This window comes from Rhinopithecus roxellana, chromosome 19 (genome assembly GCF_007565055.1).
Source record: "Rhinopithecus roxellana isolate Shanxi Qingling chromosome 19, ASM756505v1, whole genome shotgun sequence".
NCBI classification, from domain to species: domain Eukaryota; kingdom Metazoa; phylum Chordata; class Mammalia; order Primates; family Cercopithecidae; genus Rhinopithecus; species Rhinopithecus roxellana.
In genome coordinates this window covers 63,131,542-63,156,599 of record NC_044567.1, presented here as the reverse complement: position 1 = coordinate 63,156,599, position 25,058 = coordinate 63,131,542, and the positions used below count along the sequence as shown (strand labels likewise).

General features: G+C 43.4%; 1 protein-coding gene across 3 annotated transcripts in view; it reads left to right on the top strand.

The window, feature by feature from the left end:
- RNF157 (ring finger protein 157) overlaps window positions 1–25,058 on the top strand; it is a 97,995-nt gene that overhangs the window by 42,230 nt on the left and 30,707 nt on the right. For all 3 annotated transcript variants that reach the window (XM_030923402.1, XM_030923400.1, XM_030923401.1), the window contains exon 3: window positions 23,468–23,556. In XM_030923402.1, coding sequence (XP_030779262.1) covers window positions 23,468–23,556 — 89 coding nt within the window. The remainder of the gene's footprint in view (window positions 1–23,467; window positions 23,557–25,058) is intronic.

Below are 25,058 nucleotides of genomic sequence, written 5' to 3'. Positions count from 1 at the left end.
AGCCTAAGGTAACCGCAATCCTAACTTCTGTCCTGGTTTGAACTTTATATAAGTGGAACTGTGTTCAATGTGCTCTTTAATGTCTGGCTCCTTTCACTCAGCATCTTTGTGACATTTATTTATCTCATAGTAGCTTAGTCCAGGAGGGTCCTTGGCTTTGCTCAGGAAAGAATTTAAGAGAGAGTAGTGGAAGAAAACAGCTTGATTGAGGTGGCAGTGTTACAGCTCCGTGACTGCTCCTGCAGAGCAGGGCTACCCAAATGCAGTGTGTTGAAAGTAGCAGCTCAGAGCAGGTTTGTAATCGTATTTATACCCACTTTTAATTACATGCAAATTAAGGGACAAATTATGTAGAAATTTCTAGAAGGATAGTGCCTTCTGGGTCATTGGGTCGTTGCCATGGAAAGGGGTGGTAACTTCCAGGTGTTGCTGTGGCAATAGTAAACTGACATGGCACACACTGACTGACAGGTACGGGAGGTATGGGCTATCTTATGGAAAGCTGCTTCTGCCCAGTCCCTGTTTCAGCTTGTCCTCAATTTAGTCCAATGTCCAAACCCCACCTCTGGAGTTGAGTCTCGCTTCCTGAGTCAAGTCCTGCATCCCCTCCCTCAATGGCGTACAGCAACAAGAAGGAACAAACTGTTCCTGTGCTGTGTACGGTTCATTTTCATTGCTGTATAGTATTTCATTGTGTGAATACACCATAATTTATCCACTCTGTTGTTTGCAGGCATTGAGCTTTTTTGGGCATTTTGGCTATTACACATAGTGCTGCTATGAACGTTCTATTATTACGTGCATTTTGTTGCATATATGTGTGCATACCTGTTAAGGCTATAGCTAGGAGAATTGCTGAGTCATAGAATATGCTGTAGTAGATACTGCTAACCACTTTTCAAAGTGATTGTACCAATTTTTTTTTTCCCACTAGCAGTGTTTAGAATTCCCAGCACCTAGTATTTTACATCTTTTTAATCTTAGCCAGTGTGGTAGGTTTGTAGAATTTATTTTCATTTTCCCAATAACCGATGAAATTGGAGAGACAGGTGATCTCCTGGTAAATTGGAGAGACAGGTGATCTGGTTACATGGTATCTGGAAAAAGATCTAGGGGTCTAAATGCTTTTCATACCAACTTTCCCAGTCTCCTTTTTCCAGCCTTACTATACCCCACTTTTAGGAGGACCCACACCTCCATTTCCTAAGCCTGTCTCCCATTCCCTCTGCTCTTGTGGTTTTTTTTTGTTTGTTTTGTTTTGTTTTGTTTTGTTTTGGTTTTGAGACAGAGTCTTGCTCTGTCTCTCAGGCTAGAGTGCAGTGGTGCCATCTCGGCTCAGTGCAAGCTCCGCCTCCTGAGTTCACGCCATTCTCCTGCCTCAGCCTCCCGAGCAGCTGGGACTACAGGCACCCGCCACCACACCTGGATAATTTTTTGTATTTTTAGTAGAGACGGGTTTCACCATTTTTTAGCCAGGATGGTCTCAATCTCCTGACCTTGTGATCCTCCTGGCCTCCCAAAGTGCTGGGATTACAGGCATGAGCCCAGCCTGCTCTTGTGATTTTATATTTTGTTCTCTCTCTTTTTAAATCTCTTTACTATTGTTTCGGTAACAATTCAGAAGAAAGCAGAGGAAGGAAATCTAATCGTGTCTGGTACTGTATTATACAATCATGGAAGAGGACATAGGCCATTTCCATAGAGACAATTTTAAATGAGTTGTCTTTGGGTTTAAACTATCCACTTCACAGCCCACTAAGAAGCGTCCTGCTTTTGGGGGTCTTTCAGCAGAGCCTGCAGAGTCATCTCAGGCTGTAGTGAATTTACTGCCCTTCCCACCATCAGACCCTGGCTTCACCATTTCTGATGTATTTGAAAGTCTTCTATGGTGGCTGAGTGCGTGGTGTTCCATGCGAACTGAATGAGGCCTTTGGCTATTTTATTTAAGCATTGTAAAGAGTGTTGTGTCATTTTGGAAAGAGCAAAACGATAGGGGTAGGAAATAGATCCATGATTACCCAGGACTGGGGTGCATGGAAGAGTTGACTAGAGAGGGCACAAGGGAATGTGGGGTAGTGGAAATGTTCTTTATTTTGTTTGTAATGGTGGTTACACTGTTGTGTGTTTTTGTCAAAATTCACAGAACTGTACACTAAAAACGCTGAATTTTACTGTATATAAATTATACCTTGATAAACAAACAAACAAACAAACAGAATGTGCCTTGGAAAGAGGAGATTAATAGAAATGCGATTGCCTTCTCCGTGGCCTGGTTCCCGTGTAGTCCAGGGAGTCCCTGTTTGTGGATGTGTACCACTGAGAAGTGGTAGCCGGGTCCCCCTGTCCCCCGAGGCTGTCTGCGGATGTGGAGATGGGAGGGATAGCAGGGCAGCATTGCTCCTGCATCAGCTGCCCTCAACCAGGCGCTAAACTCAGGTCTGAAACTGTGAGTGTGGCAGCTTCACTGCAGGATGCAGGAGAGCCTGCCCAGGAGCTGTGCCTCAGACCTGTGCTTTGTTTTCTCGCTCAGCTCCTCATTGTTGTGGATCAGGCTTCAGAAGTCACGTTTGTTTGTTAAACAATCAGGGTCACAACAGACAAAAGGAGAACTTGCTTAACTCTCACGTTACCTTAGACAGTGTCTTCCATTTCCCTTGTGATCATAAACCGAGAATCTCAGAGAGCCTTTTAGTCACTGTGGTAGAAACTTATATATATGTGTCCGTGGGTGGGGGGTGGCGGGGTTAACTGTTTCCAAGAGGTTAAATTCCAGTAGAATACGGGGCAGATCTACAATAATTCTTCTGAGTCACAACCAAGTGAGATATATCCTAGTTGTATTTACTTCAAGTGCTTTGGGATTTATAGATGAGATACTTACCTAATTGCTTATGTTTCATTTGTGCATTATTTTTTCCAAGCATTTAAAATAGCATTATAAGTTCTTTAATGAAGATGTTATCACTAATGCTAATCACTAAGGATTCCTAATGAAAACATATTTTCATAGCACTGTATGGTTTTCAAAACATTTTTATTTGATCTTAACGACCTTATGAGATAGATAGAAGCTATAAATCTCATTTTATAGATAAGAACATTGATGCTCAGAGATGTTAAGTTATTTGCCCAAAGTCTTGTGTATCAAGTGAGAGAAGGCTGAGTGCTGTGGCTCACGCCTGTAATCCCAGCATGCTGGGAGGCTGAGGCAGGAGGATCACTTGAACTCTGGAGTTTGAGACCAGCCTGGGAAACAGAACGAGGTCCTGTGTCTACAAAAAAATCAAAAATTAGCTAGATGCGGTGGCAGCAGCTGCTACTCGTGTGGCTGAAGTGGGAGAATCACTTGAGCCTGAGAGGTTGAGACTGCAGTAATGGCCATTGCAGTCGCCCTGGGCAACAGAGCGAACACTGTCTCAAAAAAAAAAACAAAAAACAAAAAACAAAAAACAGTGGGAGAGCTGAAGCAAGAACCTGTGTCTCCTGGCTCTTGATGTCATACTTGTTTTATTAAATCATTTCGTCTTCATTTTCCAGTCTTTCATGCAACTCATTGGCAGAACCAGAGAGTTTCATCTCCTAGTCAAGCTTACTCAGTATTACTCCACAAACCCTTAATTTAAAAACACATGGTGGTCTGTGTTTTTCAGTTATTTTGTGAGCATTAATTGTACCAGTCTGCCATTTAGTCTGAGGGGCAAATACTCAAAATGTATAGAGTCACCATGGGCACATGCTGTACTCTTCTGAAGATCTGGTTGTTTGTGTATTCATTTTACAGACCTCTCTTTCTGCCTTCTGCATGTGCTGGTGTAATTACCAGGGGTAACACGAAGCTGATTCCTACATGGATTTTGCCCTCAAGTTTATAATTTCATGGAGAAGATCAGACATGGACATAACATAGCTATAATACAGAGCAGGGAGTGAAAAATGAAGTATAGACATAGTCATATAAAAGCTTGGAGAAAGGAGCTTTATAATGTAAATTTTGCTGACTTGAAAAGTACCACTAAATGCTTGAACTTTTGGTTCGTTGTTTGATGCCATGTTTCTTAACAAACCAGAGTACAAAGAACTGCTGTGGTATTCAGTAGTGGAACTAAAGCATCTGTGTTGTAGGAATTTCCTCGAAATTTCTTTGAAACATACTGAAACCAAGTGTGCACACTCTTACCTCTGTTTCCTGTTGTCATTGTGCACCCCATCTGACGGGAAACTATACTTACTGGTTTTGCATTTCAAAGAAAAATCTGGTTAACTTTTTCAGCTCTTAAAGAGATGCATAGTGGCCTTAACTGTTAATGAAACTGTTATATAAAAGTCTGTATTGTATTGTCAAAGACATGAGTCAAATAGCTTAACAGTTGATTACACGTAAATTGTGTCCCTAAGCAGCACACTTCATTCTCCAAGATGGTCTTTCCAGGGCAATCAAATAAAATAGTAGCCCTGATTATTACAGAAATTAATCAGACATACACTTTTTCTTTAAACTTTATTTTATTTTTTTAGACAGGGTCTCCCTCTGTCACCCAGGCTGGAGTGCAGTGGTGCAATTATAGCTCATTGTAGCTTCAGCCTCCCAGGCTCAAGCAATCCTTGAGCCTTCCTAGGAGCTGGGACTACAGGCACATACCACTACACCTGGCTAATTTTTTACTTTTTTGTAGAGATGGGGTCTCACTATGTTGCCCAAACCGATCTCGAACTCCTGGGCTCCAGCGATCCTCCCGCCTCAGCTTCCCAAAGTTCTGGGATTACAGACATAAGCCACCACACCCAGCCCACTTTATCTATAGAAGGCAGCACTGAACTTTAGGATAAAGGTTGGTATAATTATAGAATAGAATGTAGTCCTTAGCCATATTTTCCTCTTATTAAAATCTTTTTTTTTTTTTTTTTTTTTTTTTTTTGAGATGGAGTCTTGCTCTGTCGCCCGGGCTAGAGTGCAGTGGCCGGATCTCAGCTCACTGCAAGCTCCGCCTCCCGGGTTTACGCCATTCTCCTGCCTCAGCCTGCCGAGTAGCTGGGACTACAGGCACCTGCCACCTCGCCCGGCTAGTTTTTTTGTATTTTTAGTAGAGACGGGGTTTCACTGTGTTAGCCAGGATGGTCTCGATCTCCTGACCTCGTCATCCACCCGTCTCGGCCTCCCAAAGTGCTGGGATTACAGGCTTGAGCCACCGCGCCCAGCCCTCTTATTAAAATCTTAAATGCTGGTAACACCAGAGGTTTATGTCCTCTGCTAATCCATATTGTAACTTTTGTTTTTCTTTTTGTAGAAACAGTCCCACTATGTTGCCCAGGCTGGTCTTAAACTCCTGGCCTCCCAAAGTGCCAGGATTACAGGTGTGAGCCACTGCATTCAGCTGTGTAAACTATTTTTTTATATTTACTTATTTATTTATTCATTTATTTATTTGAGATGGGGTCTCACTCTGTCACCCAGGCTGGAGTGCAGTGGCATGTTCATGGCTCACTGCAGCTTTGACTTCCCTGGACTCAAGCAATTTCCCTGGACACCGTGCCCAGTATAAACTTTTTTTTTTTTTTTTTTTTTTTTTTTTTTTTTTTTGAGGCAGAGTCTCACTCTGTCGCCGGGGCTGGAGTGCAGTGGCCGGATCTCAGCTCACTGCAAGCTCCGCCTCCCAGGTTTACGCCATTCTCTTGCCTCAGCCTCCCGAGTAGCTGGGACTACAGGCGCCCGCCACTTCGCCCGGCTAGTTTTTGTATTTTTAGTAGAGACAGGGTTTCACCGTGTTAGCCAGGATGGTCTCGATCTCCTGACCTCGTGATCCGCCCGTCTCGGCCTCCCAAAGTGCTGGGATTACAGGCTTGAGCCACCGCGCCCGGCCAGTATAAACTATTTTTAAAAGAGAGAGTGGCCAGGCATGGTGGCTCACGCCTATAATCCCAGCACTTTGGGAGACTGAGGCAGGCAGATCACTTGGGGCAGGAGTTTGAGACCAGCCTGGCCAACATGGCAAAACTCCGTCTCTATTAAAAATATAAAAATTAGCTGGGCGTGGTGGCATGTGACTGTGGACCCAGCTATTCAGGAGGCTGAGGCAAGGGAATCACTTGAACCCAGGAGGTGGAAGTCATAGTGAGCTGAAATTGCACCACTACACTCCAGCCTGGTTGACGGTGAGAATCTATTTCAAAAAAAAAAAAAGAGGGAGAGAGAGCAAGCAGTTAGCCTTAGTACTTAACAGCAGTAATGGTAATAAATATCAGTGGGTCACATCTACCCTTTACAAAGTTATTTGTCTCCACAATTCCACTGTGAACACTGGGGCTGGGATTCTGCAGCTCCCTCCATTGCTTGCTGCAATTGGCCACCTGCTGCCAGTGGAGGGTGCTGGAAGGTCTACAGGGCAGGAGGAGAAGGACCCACTGCTTGTGCCTGGCTGTTCCTATGACCACCATCCCAGCAATGCCTTTTCAGCCCACCAGCTGCAGTTTGTTACAACCTTGAGTTGTTTTTATTTGTTTGTTTGTGTTCTCCCCCCAACAAACCCAGAACCAACTGGGCAGTACCCTCACCTCAGAAGTCTGAGTCCCAGCTTCAGAGGGTCCCTTCTCCAGGCTTCCAGGATCTCAGAACCCAACCTCTCCCCTTTGTTCCCTCAGCCATGGGGATGGAGCTCCGTGCTCCCTTTTCGTGTTTTAGTTCTTTGATATCCATTTAACCAGTTTCCTGTATTTAATTCTGCCTATTAAAATAGCTTGTGTAGTACCTGTTTTCCTGACTAAACCATGATTAATGCAACTTTGACTCTGACAAATTTTGAGGTCGTTGTTATGGAGTTCATTTCACTGATAAGGAAATGGAGGCTTAGTAGGGCAAAGCAGCTCGTCTAAAGTCACCGTAACCAGCAGCACAGGAGCTGAGACCCTCGCCTTCTGCTCGTAGATCCTGGGCTCTTTCCATTTCATCTCTGCATTTCTCTTGCTGAATTAATTTTTTTAATAATTTATTCTTACAGAAGAATCACAAAAGATAGTAGAGTTGCCATGTAGCCTTTACCCAGCTCCACCTAAGGTTAGCATCTTACATAACCGCGACACATTTATCCAAACTGAAAATTAACACAGTTACATTACTATTTTTAAAACTAGACTTTATTAGGATTTTACTAGCTTTTCCACTATTGTCCTTTTTTAGTTCTAGGATCTAGTCCAGGATACTTTTGGTTCTCATGTTTCCTTCATCTCCTCCAATCTGTGCTAGTTTCTCAGTTTTTCCTTGTTCTTCATGACCTTGACAATTTTTAGATGTACTGGCTAGGTATTTTGTAGAACTTCCCTTGATTTGGGTTTTTCTAATGTTTTCTTCTATAATATCAAAAGACCAGGGTTATAGACTTTGGGAAAGAAAACCAGAGATATAGTTGCATCATATCAGAGGTACATAATATCTTATTACTTATTACTGTTACTGTTATTATTTATTACTGTTGGTATCAGCCCTGTTTACTTGGTCTGGGTGGTACAGGTTTATCCACTGTGAATTTCCCCTTTCCATGATGTATTCGTTAGAAGCCAGTCACTAAATCCCCTTGCTGAACTTTTGACTTACCACTTAATTATGGAGCCATGCTTTCTTCACTAGCGTAAAATAATTTTTGTGTTAATGACCAGACTGAGAATTATAAACTTAGGAGCCAAACTAACACTGTTGGAAGATACTAGCATGCATTGCTTTGGGGGAAATTACCTGTTGCATCTCTTGCACCATCTTTGCTTGCACTTTGTTTAAACTTGAACTTGGCTATTTTTAGTCTCAGAAAGCTTGTGGTTAATGCTAAGACACCTATTTATTCTTCAGGGACTGTAATCACCTCTGACAAGCCCTGAAAGATGATCAGAAGCCCAGGGTCTTAATGAAATGCAGGAAATAAGTAAAAAGAAGAAGAACCACAGAGAAGAGGTTGCTGAGAATAAGGAAAATTGGAGGTGATGAAGGATGTGGCTCAAGGAGTGGAGATTTACAAGGATGGGCTGAGAAGTGATGGGTGACCACACTGGGCAGTGGAGTGATCCCAGGTAGGAAGCTGTGGGATGCAGTACAAGAGAACATAAGTCACCTTGGAGTTGGAACATGATAGAGTATGGGTGTTCACCATCTAGAACCTAAAGTTCTAGTCATTGCATTTCACTATATCCGGTCTTTAAATGAGTTTAGACTTTCATAAAAGCCAAAGAAAGTAGTTCACTTGGTTTACAGAACCTTGGCTGCCCACTGCTATTGAGGGATGACTGAAGAATAATCAGAGCTCTCAAGACTCTTAGAAGCTTAGCAATGCAAAATGGAACAAGTGCCACCTTATTAAACTAGCTGCAGAATAGGTTTTTCCATTAGGGTTTCCACACATCTTTACATTAATAACTCAGAAAATAAAACTATCAGGGCTGGGCACGGTGGCTCACACTTGTAATCTCAGCTATTTGGAAGGCTAAGGCAGGCAGATCATTTGAGGTCAGTAGTTCAAGAACAGCCTGACCAACATGGTAAAACCCCATCTCTACTAAAAATTACAAAAAAATTAGCTGGTTGTGGTGGTGAGCACCTGTAATCCCAGCTACTCGAGAAGCTGAGGCAGGAGAGTCGCTTGAACCCAGGATGTGGAGGTTGCAGTGAGCTGAGATTGCCACACTGCACTCCAGCCTGGGCGACAGAGTGAGACACTGTCTCAAAAAAAAAAAAAAAATTAATTAAAAATAAAAAGAAAATAAAACTATCAGGTATATGCTATGGATTTTTATTTTATGCTATTTTGTTCTAATTACCTAGGGCTTCTATGCCACAGGATTAGCTAAAGAAAATAAAATCCTGGCCAGGCACCGTGGCTCACGCCTGTAATCCCAGCACTTTGGGTGGCCGAGGTGAATGGATCACGAGGTCAGGAGTTCAAGACCAGCCTGGCCAACATGATGAAACCCCGTCTCTACTCAAAATACAAAAAATTAGCTGGGTGTGGTGGTGGGCACCTGTAATCCCAGCTACTCGGGAGGCTGAGGCAGGAGAATGGCTTGAACCCGAGAGGCAGAGGTTGTGGTGAGCCGAGATTGCACCACTCCACTCCAGCCTGGGTGATAGAGCGAGACTCCATCTCAAGGAAAAAAAAAGAAGAAAAGAAAATCCTATTAGAGTTATTGATTGAGTAGTGGCTCTCTTCCCAGGGCTGTATCTGCAAATACATAGCCTAGCCAGAGTAACCAGACCTTGCCAGGGCTTTGAATTCCATGTCTGTTTGGCTTATAAACTTGACTGTTTCTGTTGATATATTTCATACTATTCTTTTTCTCAAACCAGAGTTGAGATTTTATTTTATTTATTTATTTATTTATTTATTTATTTATTTATTTATTTATTTATTTTGAGTTATAGTCTCATTCTGTTGTCCAGGCTGGAGTGCAGTGGCGCGATCTCAGCTCACTGCACCCTCCACCTCCTGGGTTTAAGCAATTCTCCTGCCTCAGCCTCCCAAGTAGCTGTGATTACAGATGTGCACCACCATGCCCGGCTAATTTTTGTGTTTTTAACAGAGATGGGGTTTCACCAGTTTGGCCAGGCTGGTCTCAAACTCCTGACCTCAGGTGATCTTCCCACCTCAGCCTCCCAAAGTGCTGTGATTACAGACGTGAGCCACTGCCCCTGGCCCAGAACTGAGATTTATAGCCTAGTAGACTTCAGAGCATGTTTTCCTTCCAGGAATATGAGAGAAGTCTTGACAACTCTTGTAATTAATCTTGAATCTTACATAAGTAGTTTTTTGTTTCGTTTTGTTTTTTGTTTTGGGATGGAGTCTCACTCTTGTTGCTCAGGCTGGAGTGCAATGGTGTGATCTGGGCTCACTGCAACTCTGTCTCCTGAGTTCAAGTGATTCTCCTGCTTCAGCTTCCTGAGTAGCTAGGATTACAGGCACCCGCCACCATGCCCTAGCTAATTTTTTGTATTTTTAGTAGAGATGGGGTTTCACAGTGTTGGCCAGGTTGGTCTCAAACTCCTGACCTCAGGTGATCCACCCACCTCAGCCTCGCAAAGTGCTGGGATTACAGGTGTGAGTCACCGCGCCCGGCCCATAAATAGTTTTAGAGTCAATGTATTTTAATGGGACATGAAAGGACAGCTTGGAGTTTTTCGGCTTGAAGACCAGTTTATAGCTTCGTATTTTTTGTTTTTGAAATAGAGAGTGGGGAAGATTTTGGTCCTCTTGTCCATCTTAGTAATTGGCCTATCAAAAATGCCTATGTTTTAAAATATCTGGAAAACTTCATACTTGGCATTAGAACATTCAAATACTTGTTTGGGAAAAAAAATATATATATATATTATATATATATGTTTTATATATATATGTTATATATATTTTTTATATATATGTTTATATATATGTTATATATATATATATGTTTTATATATATATATGTTTTTGAGACGGAGTCTCGCTCTGTCACCCAGGCTAGAGTGCCAGTGGTGCAATCTCAGCTCACTGCAAGCTCTGCCTCCCGGATTCACGCCATTCTCCTGCCTCAGCCTCCTGAGTAGCTGGGACTACAGGCGCCCGCCACCTCGCCTGGCTAGTTTTTTGTATTTTTAATAGAGACGGGGTTTCACCGTGTTTGCCAGGATGGTCTCGATCTCCTGACCTTGTGATCCATCTGCCTCAGCCTCCCAAAGTTCTGGGATTACAGGCGTGAGCCACCGTACCCGGCCTTGTTTTATATTTTTAAATGCCTATTTAGATTGATATTGGTGCTTGCTTCTCTAAGCATATTCTTCACATACATACAGTGTCAAGGCATCTCAAAACCTGCTGCTTAAAAGTGTATTCTTATTTGTGAGCTGGGTTATGAGTCTGCTGACCAAATGAAATCAGGAGGTGAGGCAGTGAGGATGGGTTGGTTGTCTGAAAGGAGTAATCTCTGACCACTAGTCATTATTTACCAACTCACTGGAGGGGAAAAGATGACTGTGTTGGCTTTATTAAAAGCACTCCTTTCTCCTTTTAACTCAACTTAAAATTAGCTGGTGTTAGGCAAACTCTTTTGCAACTAAAAACAACTCGTCTTCTAGAAGGTAGTTTTAGTTTAGAAGCACAACATGATTGGGTAGAAGGTTTTAGCCTGATGGGAAGGGAGGCTTCCTATCTGTGGGGGCCTGGAAGTCAAGTAGGTTCGTTTGTCATTGAAGCAGTTCATATAGCCATGTAGGTGTGTTTAATGACAGAGTGGTACTGAGCTTGTTGCCTGGTCTCAGTATTCTTAAACAATGAGTCAAGACCTAAAACATAAGGAGAGATATAGAATGGATTTGTGATGGTCATTACCAAGATCTGTGCAATTTTATGATGTGTTCTTTACTCTGAGGTAGGTTTTTCATACTCATCACCTGTTAGGGGTGAACAGAGAGAATTGCTTAACTCGGCAATTGCTTAATTAAATATTTTGGAAAAGGTCAACATTAGGTGGGAGGTCATATAGTCATGACATTGATCTTGTGTACTTCCCGCCAAGAGACCTAGCAGAGGAGTTCAAAGACTATAAATGGAGTGCTATCTTAGATCGATTTCTTTGATAGCCAAATCTGAATACAAAGCATATTTGTGTTCAAGGTCATCTTGTGACACTCTCTTGCTATCTCCCTCATATCTGTAATTTGAGTACAAAGAATGTCTTGTATCTTGTCAGCTTTGTAATTACTATTCATTCTAAGCTGGTGATTGGCTACCCGTGAGAATTGGATGGAAAATTAGTGAAAAGGGGTTTACTGCAGTTAATATAGATCATTGTTGTTCTGGTCTACAGCAGGCACATCAGTCTGTCTCAGGGATGCATCTGGCTAAATAGGCAAATTTGTATTCACTTCACAGCATTCAAGCAAATACTAAGCTGCTTTCCCCAATACCGATCTAAGAAAATGTTCTAGAGCATCACCAGTCTAAAAATATCTGCTGGTAAGCCTTGGACACATTATGTATCTCAGAAGAGGGGAAGCAGAGAAAGCTGGGAAAATAACCAGGCATCAAATAAAAATGAAATAGAATTTAAACACAAAAACCCTATAAAAGAAAGAGATTATATAGTACCATAAATGAATTTTTTGATATGACCCCAGGTGTTGGTTTCTATAGTAATTATTATTTCATTCTTTGGCATAAATATTAAATGTCTACCCAATATATAAAATGTGTACTTTGCTTTTTTTTTTTTTTTTTTTTGAGATGGAGTCTCGCTCTGTCGCCCAGGCTGGAGTGCAGTGGCACTATCTTGGCTCACTGCAACCCCTGCCTCCCAGGTTCAAGCGATTCTCCTGCCTCAGCCTCCTGAGTAGCTAGGATTACAGGCGCGTACCACTGCGTCTGGCTAATTTTTTGTGTTTTTAGTAGATAAGGGGTTTCACCATGCTGGCCAGGCTGATCTTGAGCTGCTGGCCTCAACCAACCTGCCCACCTCAGCCTCCCAAAGTGCTGGGATTACAGGCGTGAGCCACTGCTCCCAGCCTGTACTTTGCTATTTTAATTATAAATTGTCTAAAATGATTTCCTGTCTTTGGAAGCATATTTTTGGTATTTTGGATTTTTTGATTTTACTTAAGTAAAAAATTAATATAATATAAATTACATAAATACATAATTTATAATTAAGTAAATGAAAAAATAATTGAATAAATGAATGATAAAAGACAGCTCTTCCTTACAATAGAATCCCAGCTAATAAATGTAGAAAGCTGTAATTATTCTATATCCATAAATGTTTTTTATTGTAGAAGAAATGATAGAAATTAGCCAGCTGTGATGACTTGCTTGTAGTCCCAGCTACTCGGGAAGCTGAGGCAGGAGGATCACTTGAGCCTAGCAGTTCAAGGCTGTAGTGCACTATATGGTCACAGTGAATAGCCACTGCACTCCAGCCTGGAAACATACCAAGACCCTACCTCTAAAAAACAAAACAAAACAAAAAAATGTGTGTGAATTTATTTTGGTACATAATTAAATATCATTAGCTGCAGAAGACCAGTATTTTTTCTTTCAGTGTGGTCTCTAACCTACCTGCGTCAGAATTGGTTGGAATGTTTATTAAAATACAGATTCCTAGTTCCTACCCCAAACTAGCTGAATCAAAATTCTAGTGACAGGGCCCTGGGATCTGCAGTTTTTTTAAAATACTCCCATGTGAGGCCGGGCGTGGTGGCTCACACCTGGAATCCCAGCACTTTGGGAGGCCGAGGCAGGCGAATAACCTGAGGTCAGGAGTTCGAGACCAGTCTCACCAACAGGAGAAACCCTGTCTTGACAAAAAATACAAGAAAATTAGTTGGGCATGGTGGCAGGCGCATGTAATCCCAGCTACTCAGGAAGCAAGGGTGAGAGAGGGGAATCGCTTGAACCTGGGAGGTGGAGGTTGCAGTGAGCCAAGATGGCACCATTGCACTCCAGCCAGGGCAACAAGAGCAAAACTCCGTCTCAAAAAAAAAAAAAGTACTCCCATGTGATTCTTGGCCCCTCTCAAGTTTGAGAATCACTGAATTAGAAGTTAACTGGCTAAGTAGTGCACAGAGAATCAGATGCAAACTGTTACTGCCTACCTACATGGTCATTAACAAACTTTACATACTTTCTTAGTGCCTCATCTTGATATCTTTCATTATTTCTAGAGTTGCCCAAACTGTTAATTATTTTAATAAACCTGACCTATCTCCCAAGGAAGTGTTGGTTAGGTGGACTAAAAACTATTATTTGAGTAATTTATGTTAATTGAAGAAAAGCCAGAATATTATGATTAATATGAAGTAGTCAGAAAAAGAAAATACACACACACAATAACCAACAGAAGCAGGCCAGGTGCGGTGGCTCATGCCACAGCACTTTGGGAGGCTTGAGACCAGCCTAGACAACATACTGACATCTCGTCTCCACTAAAAATTAAAAAAATTAGGCCAGGCACGGTGGCTCATGCCTGTAATCCCAGCACTTTGGAAGGCCGAGGCAGGTGGATCACGATGTCGGGAGTTCGAGACCAGCCTGGCCAACATGGTGAAACTCCATCTCTACTAAAAATACAAAAGTTAGCTGTGCGTGGTGGCATGTGCCTATAATCCCAGCTACTTGGGAGGCTGCGGCAGGAGAATCACTTGAGCCCAGGGACAGGGGGAGGTTGCAGTGAGCTAGGATCACGCCACTGCACTGCTACCTGGGCGACAAGAGTGAAACTCCATCTCAAAAAATTAAAATAAAAATAAATAAAAAATAAAAGTAACCAACAGAAGTATACAGTATCAATACTTTCTTTACCTGAGAATTGATGGGGATAATATAGTTTTCACTTATTTATGCCATATATATATAAAACGAGGCCTGAATCTAATAGCAAATGAAAACAAAGTATATACTTTAAAAAGAAGATTTATATTGAAGTTAACTTTATTTTTATGGATGGGATGAATGGATTATTGTGTTCCCAGACTACTGGGAATTGCCTAATAATTTACACACACAATAAGATGTCCTTTCACATGTACTGTGACCATTTTTTTTACAGCAAAAATAGTACAACCATAGGGGTAGTGTAATATTTAAAATCAGAATGGTAAAAAAACAAATCTAGGACATGTGGTTGATACACACACACAGACTAAATGTGTGTGTGCCCATGTGTATGTGAATGCATGTGCACCCTTCTGCCTGCATTTGGGCCTGGTCTGGCAGTTTCATCTTTCGTCACCAGGTGGCACTTTGCCGATGTGATGTGCACATGAAATGAAACTGATGAGCACCAGGGTAAAAAGCCAAAGAGGAGCTGCTCACAGACACACAGAGCCTTCGTCAGCAAACGCCTGAGGTCCACCAAAAGAGGTCTTCTGACTGAGCCAAACTCTACTTCCATTCTGGGCTTGAAATGTTTGGGATTTAAGTTATTATCAGATTCAGGCTTACTTCAGTACAGACACAGCAGCCCAGTCCCAGGAGGATGTTGTATTCAAGCATGCAGGGCACCAGATGCAAGCCTGACACCCCTTTACAGATGGAACTAAGAGAGGTTTGCTTGACTCTTCACTGTGTCCCCTGGGCCTAGTTCAGTATTCAGGACATAGTGGGAGTGCTGTATGAATGGGTAAATGTCTTAGTTTTTTGAAAATTATTTATTTATTCTTTTTTTTTTTTTTTTTAGACAGACTCTCACTCTGTCACCCAGGCTGGAGTGCAATGGTGCAATCTCAGCTCACTGCAACCTCTGCCTCCTGGGTTCAAGCGATTCTTCTGCCTCAGCCTCTTGAGTAACTGGGAGTACAGGCATGCGCCACCACACCCAACTGATTTTTGTATTTTTAGTAGAGACGAAGTTTCACTGTGTTGGCCAGCCTGGTCTCGAACTCCAGACCTCAGGTGATCTGCCTGCCTCGGCCTCCCAAAATGCTGGGATTACAGGTGTGAGCCACCGCGCCCGACCATTTTTTGAAAATAATTTAGTGGAGAAGTCGCCATATTTTAGAACTATCTGGCAGTAACACATCTTTGAGCATCTTGGGTGGAAGGTAAACACTGACTGACATGTCCCTTGCAGCTGTGGCTGCTGGCAGTGTTCTCTGACATCACCCTGCCCTCAGTGTACATTTGTATCTTCTGCAGGTGCTGTTAGATCTTACAGACAAAGATTTTGTCATACTGTGCTCCAAGAAACCTCTTCTAAGAAGACCTTAGATACTCCTGTTAAAGATGGAAAGGAGTGTGGTGTGTGGTGTACTTTTGTACATATTGCCACCTAAGCATAGGGCACAATTGGAGATTTTTGGCTAGCTTCCAGAACCTTCATAGAATTCAGTACTATTTGCCGTGATAGTATAACTTTCGGACTCCCCAAACTCTGCTCAGGTCCCTAGAACACTCCTAGGATTAGAAGAGCCTGCAGACTTGCCCTGCAGTAGCTGAAGGAATACAATAGAATATGGCTTTGGGAGTCAGATGTACCTGGGTTCAAATTGCATTTCTGCTATTCATTAGCTCTGGGACCCTGGATGATTACGTGAGTCTTTTGAGTCTCAGTTTCTTTATCTGTAGAATGTCAGTTTCTTTAACAGACATTCTTCATTTTTTAGTCAGCTACTGTATTTCTTCTGCATGTTAGACCGTCCTCCAGCATACACACAGAATTTACAGGCTGGTGAGAGTGGCAGGCATGTTGTTCCTGTCGAGAATATGAAACAAGAAAATACCTAAACTGGAGCTGGATGGCGGTCTTGGCCACACGATAATGCAAATGTGAATGTTACATAATGCCACTGAACTGTATACTTGAATATGGTTGAGACAGTAAATTTCATGTTATGTGTATTTTACCAAAATAAAAAAAGACCAAGGCCAGGTGTGGTGGCTCAAGCCTGTAATCCCAGCACTTTGGGAGGCTGAGATGGGCAGATCACGAGGTCAGGAGATCGAGACCATCCTGGCTAACACAGTGAAACCCCGTCTCTACTAAAAACTACAAAAAACTAGCCGGGCGAGGTGGCGGGCGCCTGTGGTCCCAGCTACTCAGGAGGCTGAGGCAGGAGAATGGCATAAACCCGGGAGGCGGAGCTTGAAGTGAGCTGAGATCCTGCCACTGCACTCCAGCCTGGGCGGCAGAGCGAGATTCCGTCTCCAAAAAAAAAAAAAAAAAAAAAAAGACCAGGTGTGGTGGCTTACACCTCTAATCCCCATACTTTGGGAAGCTGAGGTGAGAAGATCACTTGAACTCAAGAGTTTGAGACCAGCCTGAGCAATATAGTAAAACCCCATCCCTACAAAAATTTAAAAATAAAGATAAAAAGTATGTAAAGTAAAATGGGGGACAAAAATAATCCATCTAAAGAACCTAGCAAAATGCCTGGCACATAGTACATACTCAGTTAAATATTTCCTTACATTCTCTTTTTTCATGATTTGCCAAGCTGTAATTCCTGGTTACCCAAATTTTACCCCATGAAAGGGGCTTTCTTTTGGCAGAGTTTTCTGGTTAGATGACTAGATTAGGGGGATCTGTGCCTTGCTTTTCTGTCGTAAAGATACTCACACATAATGTTTGGTCCTCAAATCCCCGAACAGACCAAATTTCATTCTTTGTTCATGGGTCTTGATCTGAGGCCTGTTTTCATTATAAAAAGTGAAATAGGATTCTAGAAGCTGCATTAAGTTATCCTTCATAAAGCTGTTAAAGGTTTATTTACTCCAGAATGATACCTGAGAAACAGGAAGCCATTCTATAAAATCCATATTGAGCTTGAGGTAAGAGATCAGAAAGCTTCTCAGTCTCTCTCTTTCTGTGGACCTGGGGCATGTTGTGTGCAAGACAGAAAAGGAAACTATTCCTGTTTCCAGATATGCCAGGATGCTCACATCAGAAAGACTTTATCTGGTCTTCCTAGTCACCGTGCACTCCCTTACTCAGTAGACCTAGGGCTGAGAAAATTACCCTTTGCAGACTCTAAAAAAGAAAAACAGAAACTCTGTGGATATGAACTGAGAAAACGATTGCTAATGCTGAGTACAGTGGACTCGTGTATGAGTACTTTAGAAAAATGCTTGTCCCCGAATCTGTTCTGAGCTTCATCTTTCTTGGTCCCAAGAAGGCATTAGTTTGCTTTCCTTTCATACTTACCTGTTAGCATATGAGTGAGATCTCTGGTTTTAGGTTGAAATAAGATACTTACTTTTTGTTTTTGTGTTTTTGAGACAGAGTCTCACTCTGTCGCCCAGGCTGGAGTACAGTGGCATGAGCTCAGCTCACTGCAACCTCCACCTCCTGGGTTCTAGCAATTCTTCTGCCTCAGCCTCCCGAGTAGCTGGACTATAGGCCCACGCCACCACACCTGGCTAATTTTTGTATTTTTAGTAGAGATGGGGTTTTGCTGTGTTGACCAGGCTGGTCTCAAAACTCCTGACCTCAAGTGATCTGCCAACCTTGACCTCCCAAAGTGCTGGGATTACAGGCATGAATCACCATGCTTGGCCTCTTTTTTTTTCTTTTTTGAAGCAGTCTCACTCTCTCCCCCAAGCTGGAGTGCAGTGATGCTATCATAGCTCACTGAAGCCTCAATCTTCTGGGCTCAAGTGATCCTCTTGCATCAGCCTCCTGAGTAGCTGGGACTACAGGTGTGTGCCACCATGCTGACTAAGTTCTTTATATTTTGTAGGGACAGTCTCACCATGTTGCCCAGGCTGGTCTCAAACTCCTGAGCTCAAGCGATCCTTCTGCCTCAGGCTCCCAAAGTGCTGGAATTACAAGCGTGAGCTACTGTGCCTGGCCAGGATACATCTTTTGTCTTAAATATAACTTAGTAATGGTGCATGTATTGAGGAGATAGTGTGGACAAACACATTTATTTGGTATCTTGACTTTAGAAAGGAATGAGGCAATAAATAAATTTGTGTCTTCAGATTTTTTAATAACCAGCACTTTAATCCTTGGAAATCTCATCTCTAGATTAAGAAGCTGCTTGCAGAGCATCTTGGGAAAAGATAAAGGTAGAACATGTTCAAACCTCAACTCTGCTCCCTTTAAGACTTGTTAGTTACTGGAAAAAAAAAAAAAAAAAAAAAAGAAAAATAACCTCTGCTCCCTAAAATTTGGGGGACTTTAGAGAATTTATTCAACCTCTTTGCAACCTCTATTTTCTTACCTGCAAAAATGGGAACAACCATGCCTATTTCACAGGATTCCTCCAAAGATTAAATAAGATAATATAAATAAAGAGCTCAGCATAGTGCCTGGCACATAGTATTATGGGATCTTTGGGGTGTCACTTTTCTGGCCAGAAACCTGTGGCCAGTGGTGCCTTGCACAGGTTCGGCTCAGGCACACTGGCCTTTTTCCACCCACTTGGCCTGACAGACTACACTCAGCTCACACTACCAGCCTATATCCCACGCCTCCAAGGGAGACTGCAAATCAGGCATGGAGCAGCAAGGGGTGTGTGAGCGAGAGTAGGGTCCGGCCACTATGCAGTCAGACATGCCAGCTGCTGCTGTGGGGCTGGCAGCCCCAGGTGCCAGCATGGGTGCCAGCTGTCTGCGAGGCTATGGCTGGACCAGGTGTACTGCAGGCAGCTCTCCTGGTTGGCACCAGGGAATGTGGTGGCACCTGGAATCTTGGAGATGCCAGGAACCACAGGGCCATAAAGAGGAAGTCACAGCCCTGGCTTAGGCAGCTTCCAGGTCTGGGGTTCCCGAAGGGCCACAGCTCTTCTTTCCTCTTTGCCCACAACATGACAAGCAAGGAGCATGTTTCAGTTCTGTTCGTGTTATAGCAATTTTAGTCCCACCATTCCATGGGTCCAAAATTCTCATCCTGCAACCAGGAAGAATGAGATACACAGACAAATGTAGGGTGAGCAAGATGAAGAGGAGCCTTATTGAGCGATAGAACAGCTCATACCCGCAGTGGGTAGGTCCTTTCCACAACCAGGGTGTCCTGACAAGTGTCCTAGCATAGAGACCCTGGAGTGGGAAGCTCTTTTCTGCAGGAAGGTCATCCTGTCTTCTCTGCAGCTCTCAGCAGAGAGGAGGCCCTGGAGTGCATAGCTCCTCTCTGCAGCTGGTCTTATGGACATCTCTGAAGCTGTCAGCAGAGAGGGAGCACTGGAATAGGTTGCTCCTCTCTGCAGCTGATGGTCCCAACCTCTGCCCTGTTCTGGCTGAGCCTGGGGCTGTTATGGGCCTCAGAGGGGAGGAAGTGCAACTAGACTGGTCCCTGGGCAGCCATCGGCAGGCCTAGAAAAGGTACCACAAGTTCCCACTCTGGTGGGCAGGACTGGCAGCCGGGGCCCCAGCCTTCACGCCCTCCCTGAAGGCCAGCACCAAGCTGCCCTCAGCACCCCCACCTCCCCCATGCTCATCAGTGCCCAAAGTCTGGAAGGGGCCGAGGCAGCAGGAGGCTGGGGCTGGCTTGTCAGCACTACCCCGAGCATGGGCACTCCCTGCCTGACTGTGACAGCACCTGGGCTTGGCCCCACATTGCTCTAAGATCAGAGCCAGCACCAACAGCAGACAGGCGGGGCTGCTGCCTGTTCCCGGCTTCCACCAGCTCTATGGAGCATGCAGCCTCTACAGCACCCCCTTGCAGCCTAGGGCAGGGGCTCCAAGTCCTCACTGGGCCTGGGCCGGTGTCCAGGGCAGGGTGACATTGCCATGAGCTCTGCCTGTTGCCCAGGTGCTTCAGGGGTAGCCAGGGGCAGAGTGGATCCTGGGCCTGGGCCTCGGCTGGGTCATCTGGCTGGGAGTGTCAGACTCAGTAGTCACCCCAGTGTGGGGCAGACCTGGGGACGCATCCCCAGATGGGCTGCACAGAGCCTCCTCCTGAGGCACAGGAACCTGGCACCCTTGGCAGAGTGGGCACAATGGCTGCACCAATGGCCAGGTGCCCGAAGCGGAAGCTGTTCCCACTTCCTGTCCGGGGCCCCTGAAGCACAGCCCCAGCTCTGTGCCCAGGCCTGACCTTGGCGCTCCATGTGCAAGCGGGGCACTGCCCAAGGCCCAGCCCCTTCTTGGGTCTCCTCTCTGCCCTATCGCGCTGCTCTTCTGCCACACTGCTCCTCTGCTGGCAGGCAACCCGGCCAGCCCCATGGGGTGGCCTCCAGGGTGGCAAGCTGTGGAGGGGCTGTTGGTCTGCTCCCTGCAACCTCCCTGCAGCGGCCGTTGTGATGGCAGTGGCTGCTCCAGACGGCCCACCACTCTCATCAATAGTAAGCACTCAATAAATGGTAATTTTTGAAAGGAAGATAACTAAGAAATTTAGAGAGTAATGGTAGGCAAAATCGATTTACAGAAGAATGGGAGACAACTCTAAGAGCAGAAAAATATTTTCTTCAATTTGCCTCTGATCCTGCTGTCCCCTCTATCTTCTCTGTCATCTCTGAATTTGCAGATTTCATTTATCCTTTAAGATCCCAGATCAACTACCAACCTCCTCCATGAAGCCTTCAGATTACCTCAGCCAGAAATGATCACTTCCTTTATTTTTGCCTTTTGTGGCAAAAAATACTGATATGTTGAATCTCTTTAATATTACAATTACTATGTCAGCTGCCTTATAATGTAGCTTCCTGAAAGAGCAGGGCCTTATCTTCTTGGTTTTCAGTCTCTCCTTATTCCTAGTATGGAGTGTTGCGTGTAGACTCTGATTGCATGAATGAAAGGCCAGCAAGGCACAAACTTTGGTAGGTAGCAGCCCACGTCCAAGGTTCTCCTGAACAGATTTGCCGTTGTTGTCTTGTGCGTGTATGTGTGTGTATAGGGAGAGCCTAAAGTGTAGGGGTGGATTTATTAACATTTGAACTCATTGATACCTTTCCTTAAGAGCCAGATAGCTTATGTTTCATTGCCACAGTTATCAAATATAATATTCAAAATGGAGGATGAAGAGTGCCAGGATTTTTTTTCTTTCTTTTTATTTTTCTCTCTTTTGCGGCAGGGGGTGGCTATGGAGGAGAAAGAGTAAAGAATAAGGGAAAAGATGCATCTTTTATTTGAAATGCAGGTAGGAGTTATGGATAACGCCCAAGTACCTGTACAAATGAAAATGATTAACTTTGCTACTCCAGAAAAAAAATTTTAATCCCAAAGTCATTTATTTTGGCTTTAGAATAGACTAGCGTTTGTGTCGGATTTTCCTGCCTAATTACTTTTTGCTTAAGCTTATTTAAAAATTGTTTTAAATTCCTTTAGTATGACAGCCTAGGAAAGTTGGGGGAGGAGAAACAGGCCACAGATGGGATCTGAACTAGAATTTCAGTTTTCCCATGTCAAGGCCTCCTGATGCATTGCTTGCAGGAGGGCAAAGTTGGAGTCAGCTTTGTGGAAAACAGTTTGGCAAAATAATTTTTAAAGGCTTAAAAATATGCTTACTCTTTGATCCAGTAATTCCACTTCTAGGAATTTGTCCTAAGGAAATAAACAAGCATGCAGAAATATAGAGACAAGGATATTCACCACAACATTTATAGCTGTGAAAAAAAGTAAAACCAACATAAAGTATTGAATCATATGGAATTGATTAAAGTATGCTGTTATCTGCACATGTTATCAAAATTATAGACTTTGAAAATGTTTGCCACATCTTTTTAGGTGAAAAAGAAACTGCAAAATAGTGTGTTCAGTTTGAAACAACACATGGATATAGAGGTGGATGGATGGATGGATAGATGGACGGATGGAGAGACATATTCCGAAGTGTTGATTTTGGTATTGCTGAATAGTAAAATTAGGGATAGTTTTGTACTTTTTTATGTTTTTCAAGTTTTCTGCTTAAACATGTATTACTTTGTAATTAGAAAAAACTATCATTTTTTAAAGAATGTCTGGTTAATATATCAACGAAAAGGTAAATTACTAAATAATGCCCACAAAGTAGGTAATCTGAATGCAAATAATTTCTATTGAGTATAAGAGTCACACTCATACATGTGAATTATAAGCAATCATACTGCATACATAAAGTCAGATGCACCTTGACTATGGTTTAACTATATTGTTTCCCAAGTAAAATAACCATATTCAGTAAAAACCTGTGAAGGCACAATTCGATTATAACTTGGGTGTCCTGTTTTGTGATACCACACTATGGAGGCAGACTTTTCTTGAGCCAAGAGAACCATAGTTGTGCAAAGCTGCAGAGACCAGTAGGTTTTTTGGGAATTATATGTTAAAACATTTGGTTGCCCAAATAACATTTTAAAAATACGGGGAACATTTGAAATCATTCTTGATCCTCAGAAGGCAATTCCCAGTGAAATTTTTGGCTGTTTCCCCTTTGTTTATCTCTTTATTATCAACAACTCAGAACTTCATATCCAAAGGTCTAAACGGGCAAATGGGGAGAAAGTGGATGGTAAATGAAGACAATCATAAACCTTTGGTGACCCCAAAATAACTCTTGGCTAATGTGTTAACTCTGCTTTATATGATTAGCTGCAGGGGAAATTTGTTCTTTACTGTTTGCAAACTTCAGCTCTGTACACATGATGGGGTTCTCTTTTATTTGCAGTCCCTAAATTCCTGGGATACCATATGGCCTCACCAAAGGAAAGGGCTTGCAGGTCTGGCTCCCTGTCGTCTGAGGTCAGATGGAAAAGCCTTTTGTGATTAACTCGGCCACAGTGTGTCCTTTGGTATTTGGAACTTCAGTGGTTTTTTATTAATTCTCCAAGTTTTGAACACTGACCCAAATAAGCTTCATATAATGGAAAAAGAAGATAAATCTAGCTCTTTGGGCCCCAAATTGAATCCCATTTTCCCACTAGCTGTAACCTTGAGCAGGTTGACTCAGTGTGTCGGAATTTCAGTTTCCTCACTTAATTAGGAGAGTTGTGCCTTCCTGCCTCACCTCTTAGGGCTATTTTTGGTGAACTGTAAAGCCCTGTAACAGCGAGGGACAGCTGTGGGTCTTTATAAACACACCACCTTCTCCTACTTTGTTTCTGACACAGTTCCCTTACGCCGCCCCACCTCCCCAAGAACCTGTGAAGACTCTGAGAAGCCTGGTCAATATCCGAAAGGACACGCTGAGGCTCGTCAAGTAAGTTCCCAGAGGCTGGGACCAGGTCCCAGGCACCTTCCTTTGGGGAGGTTGGGGGCTGGCGGACAGACTCCCCAAGGAACTCACACAGCAGTTTCTGGCAGCCCCAGAGCCTGCTTCTCCAGGCCTCAGACAGGAGTGCAGGCACTTCTTTCTGCTGAGATCAGGCCATCCACCCCTATGTTGTTCAGCACTGGATGCAATGGACTGTGTTTGTGAAGAACTTTCACTTGCCTAGAAATGCTCAGTATCCTTATTTTATGGATATTTTTTAAAAGGGAAGAAGAATTATTAAGGGAAAGTGGGAATTTTTGCAGCTACTCCAACAAGCCAATGTAAAAATGGGAAATTTGAACTTAGAATGTCAAATCCTTTATCTTACCACTATATTTTATTTTTCTTCTTTATTCCCTATCTCATGTGTCTGTTCTCTAAGGAACTCATAGTGCCCTTGTTTGGTTGTTTAATCCTCATCATCAATGTTAATTATCGTCATTTGCCCTCTTGGTGCCATCCTCGAGACAGTGTAATTTTTAATCTGATACATTCCCACCGCCCGCCACCCCTAGACAGTATGTCTACCAAGGCTCTCTGATTCCCTGGTGAAAAACTTTGGTTAGAGCAAATCAAGGTCCCAGATTTTTCTGAATAGGCAAGAAAGATGACTCAGAGACCTTCTCATGCTTGTATAGATCAGCCTTATTAGCATTACGATGTTTTTGTCTGATATATATATAGATATAGATATATATACACATATATTGAGACAGAGTCTCATTTTTTTTTGTTTGTTTGTTTTTTTGAGACAGAGTCTCACTCTTGTTGCCCAGGCTGGAGTGCAATGGCACAATCTCGGCTCACCGCACCCTGCGCCTCCCGGGGTTCAAGCGATTCTTCTGCCTCATCCTCCTGAGTAGCTGGGATTACAGGCATGCACCACCATGCCTGGTTAATTTTGTAATTTTAGTAGAGACGGTATTTCTCCATGTTGGTCAGGCTGATCTCAAATTCCTGACCTCAGGTGATCCACCTGTCTCAGCTTCCCAAAGTGCTGGGATTAAAGGCATGAGCCACTGCCCAGAGTCTCACTTTGTCACCCAGGCTGCAGTACAGTGGCGCGATCTCAGCTCACTGCAGCCTTGACTTCCTGGGCTCAAGCAGTCCTTCCAGCCCTAAGTAACCACTGATCTATTTTCAGTCTCTCGCTCTTAATTTTTTATATTTTATTTGTCCCTGAAGTTTCTACTGGTTCCCCAGCTATGCTTCTCTCCACCCCAGGATCATCTCTGGGGAGGAGAAAGCCAAGGAGGTACCTGTCTGCTGAACAGTCCCCCCACCTGACCCAGGGGAGTTCATCCAGCAGCAGAGCAGACTAACGAGGCCTCTGGGGCCTGCCAGTTGCCAGCTACTTTGTCTACTTGGTTTGTCTCATCACATATGGCACATTCATACATTTGATGGAGACCATTCAAGGGCCTGAGCTGCTGCGAGGTCATGGCCTC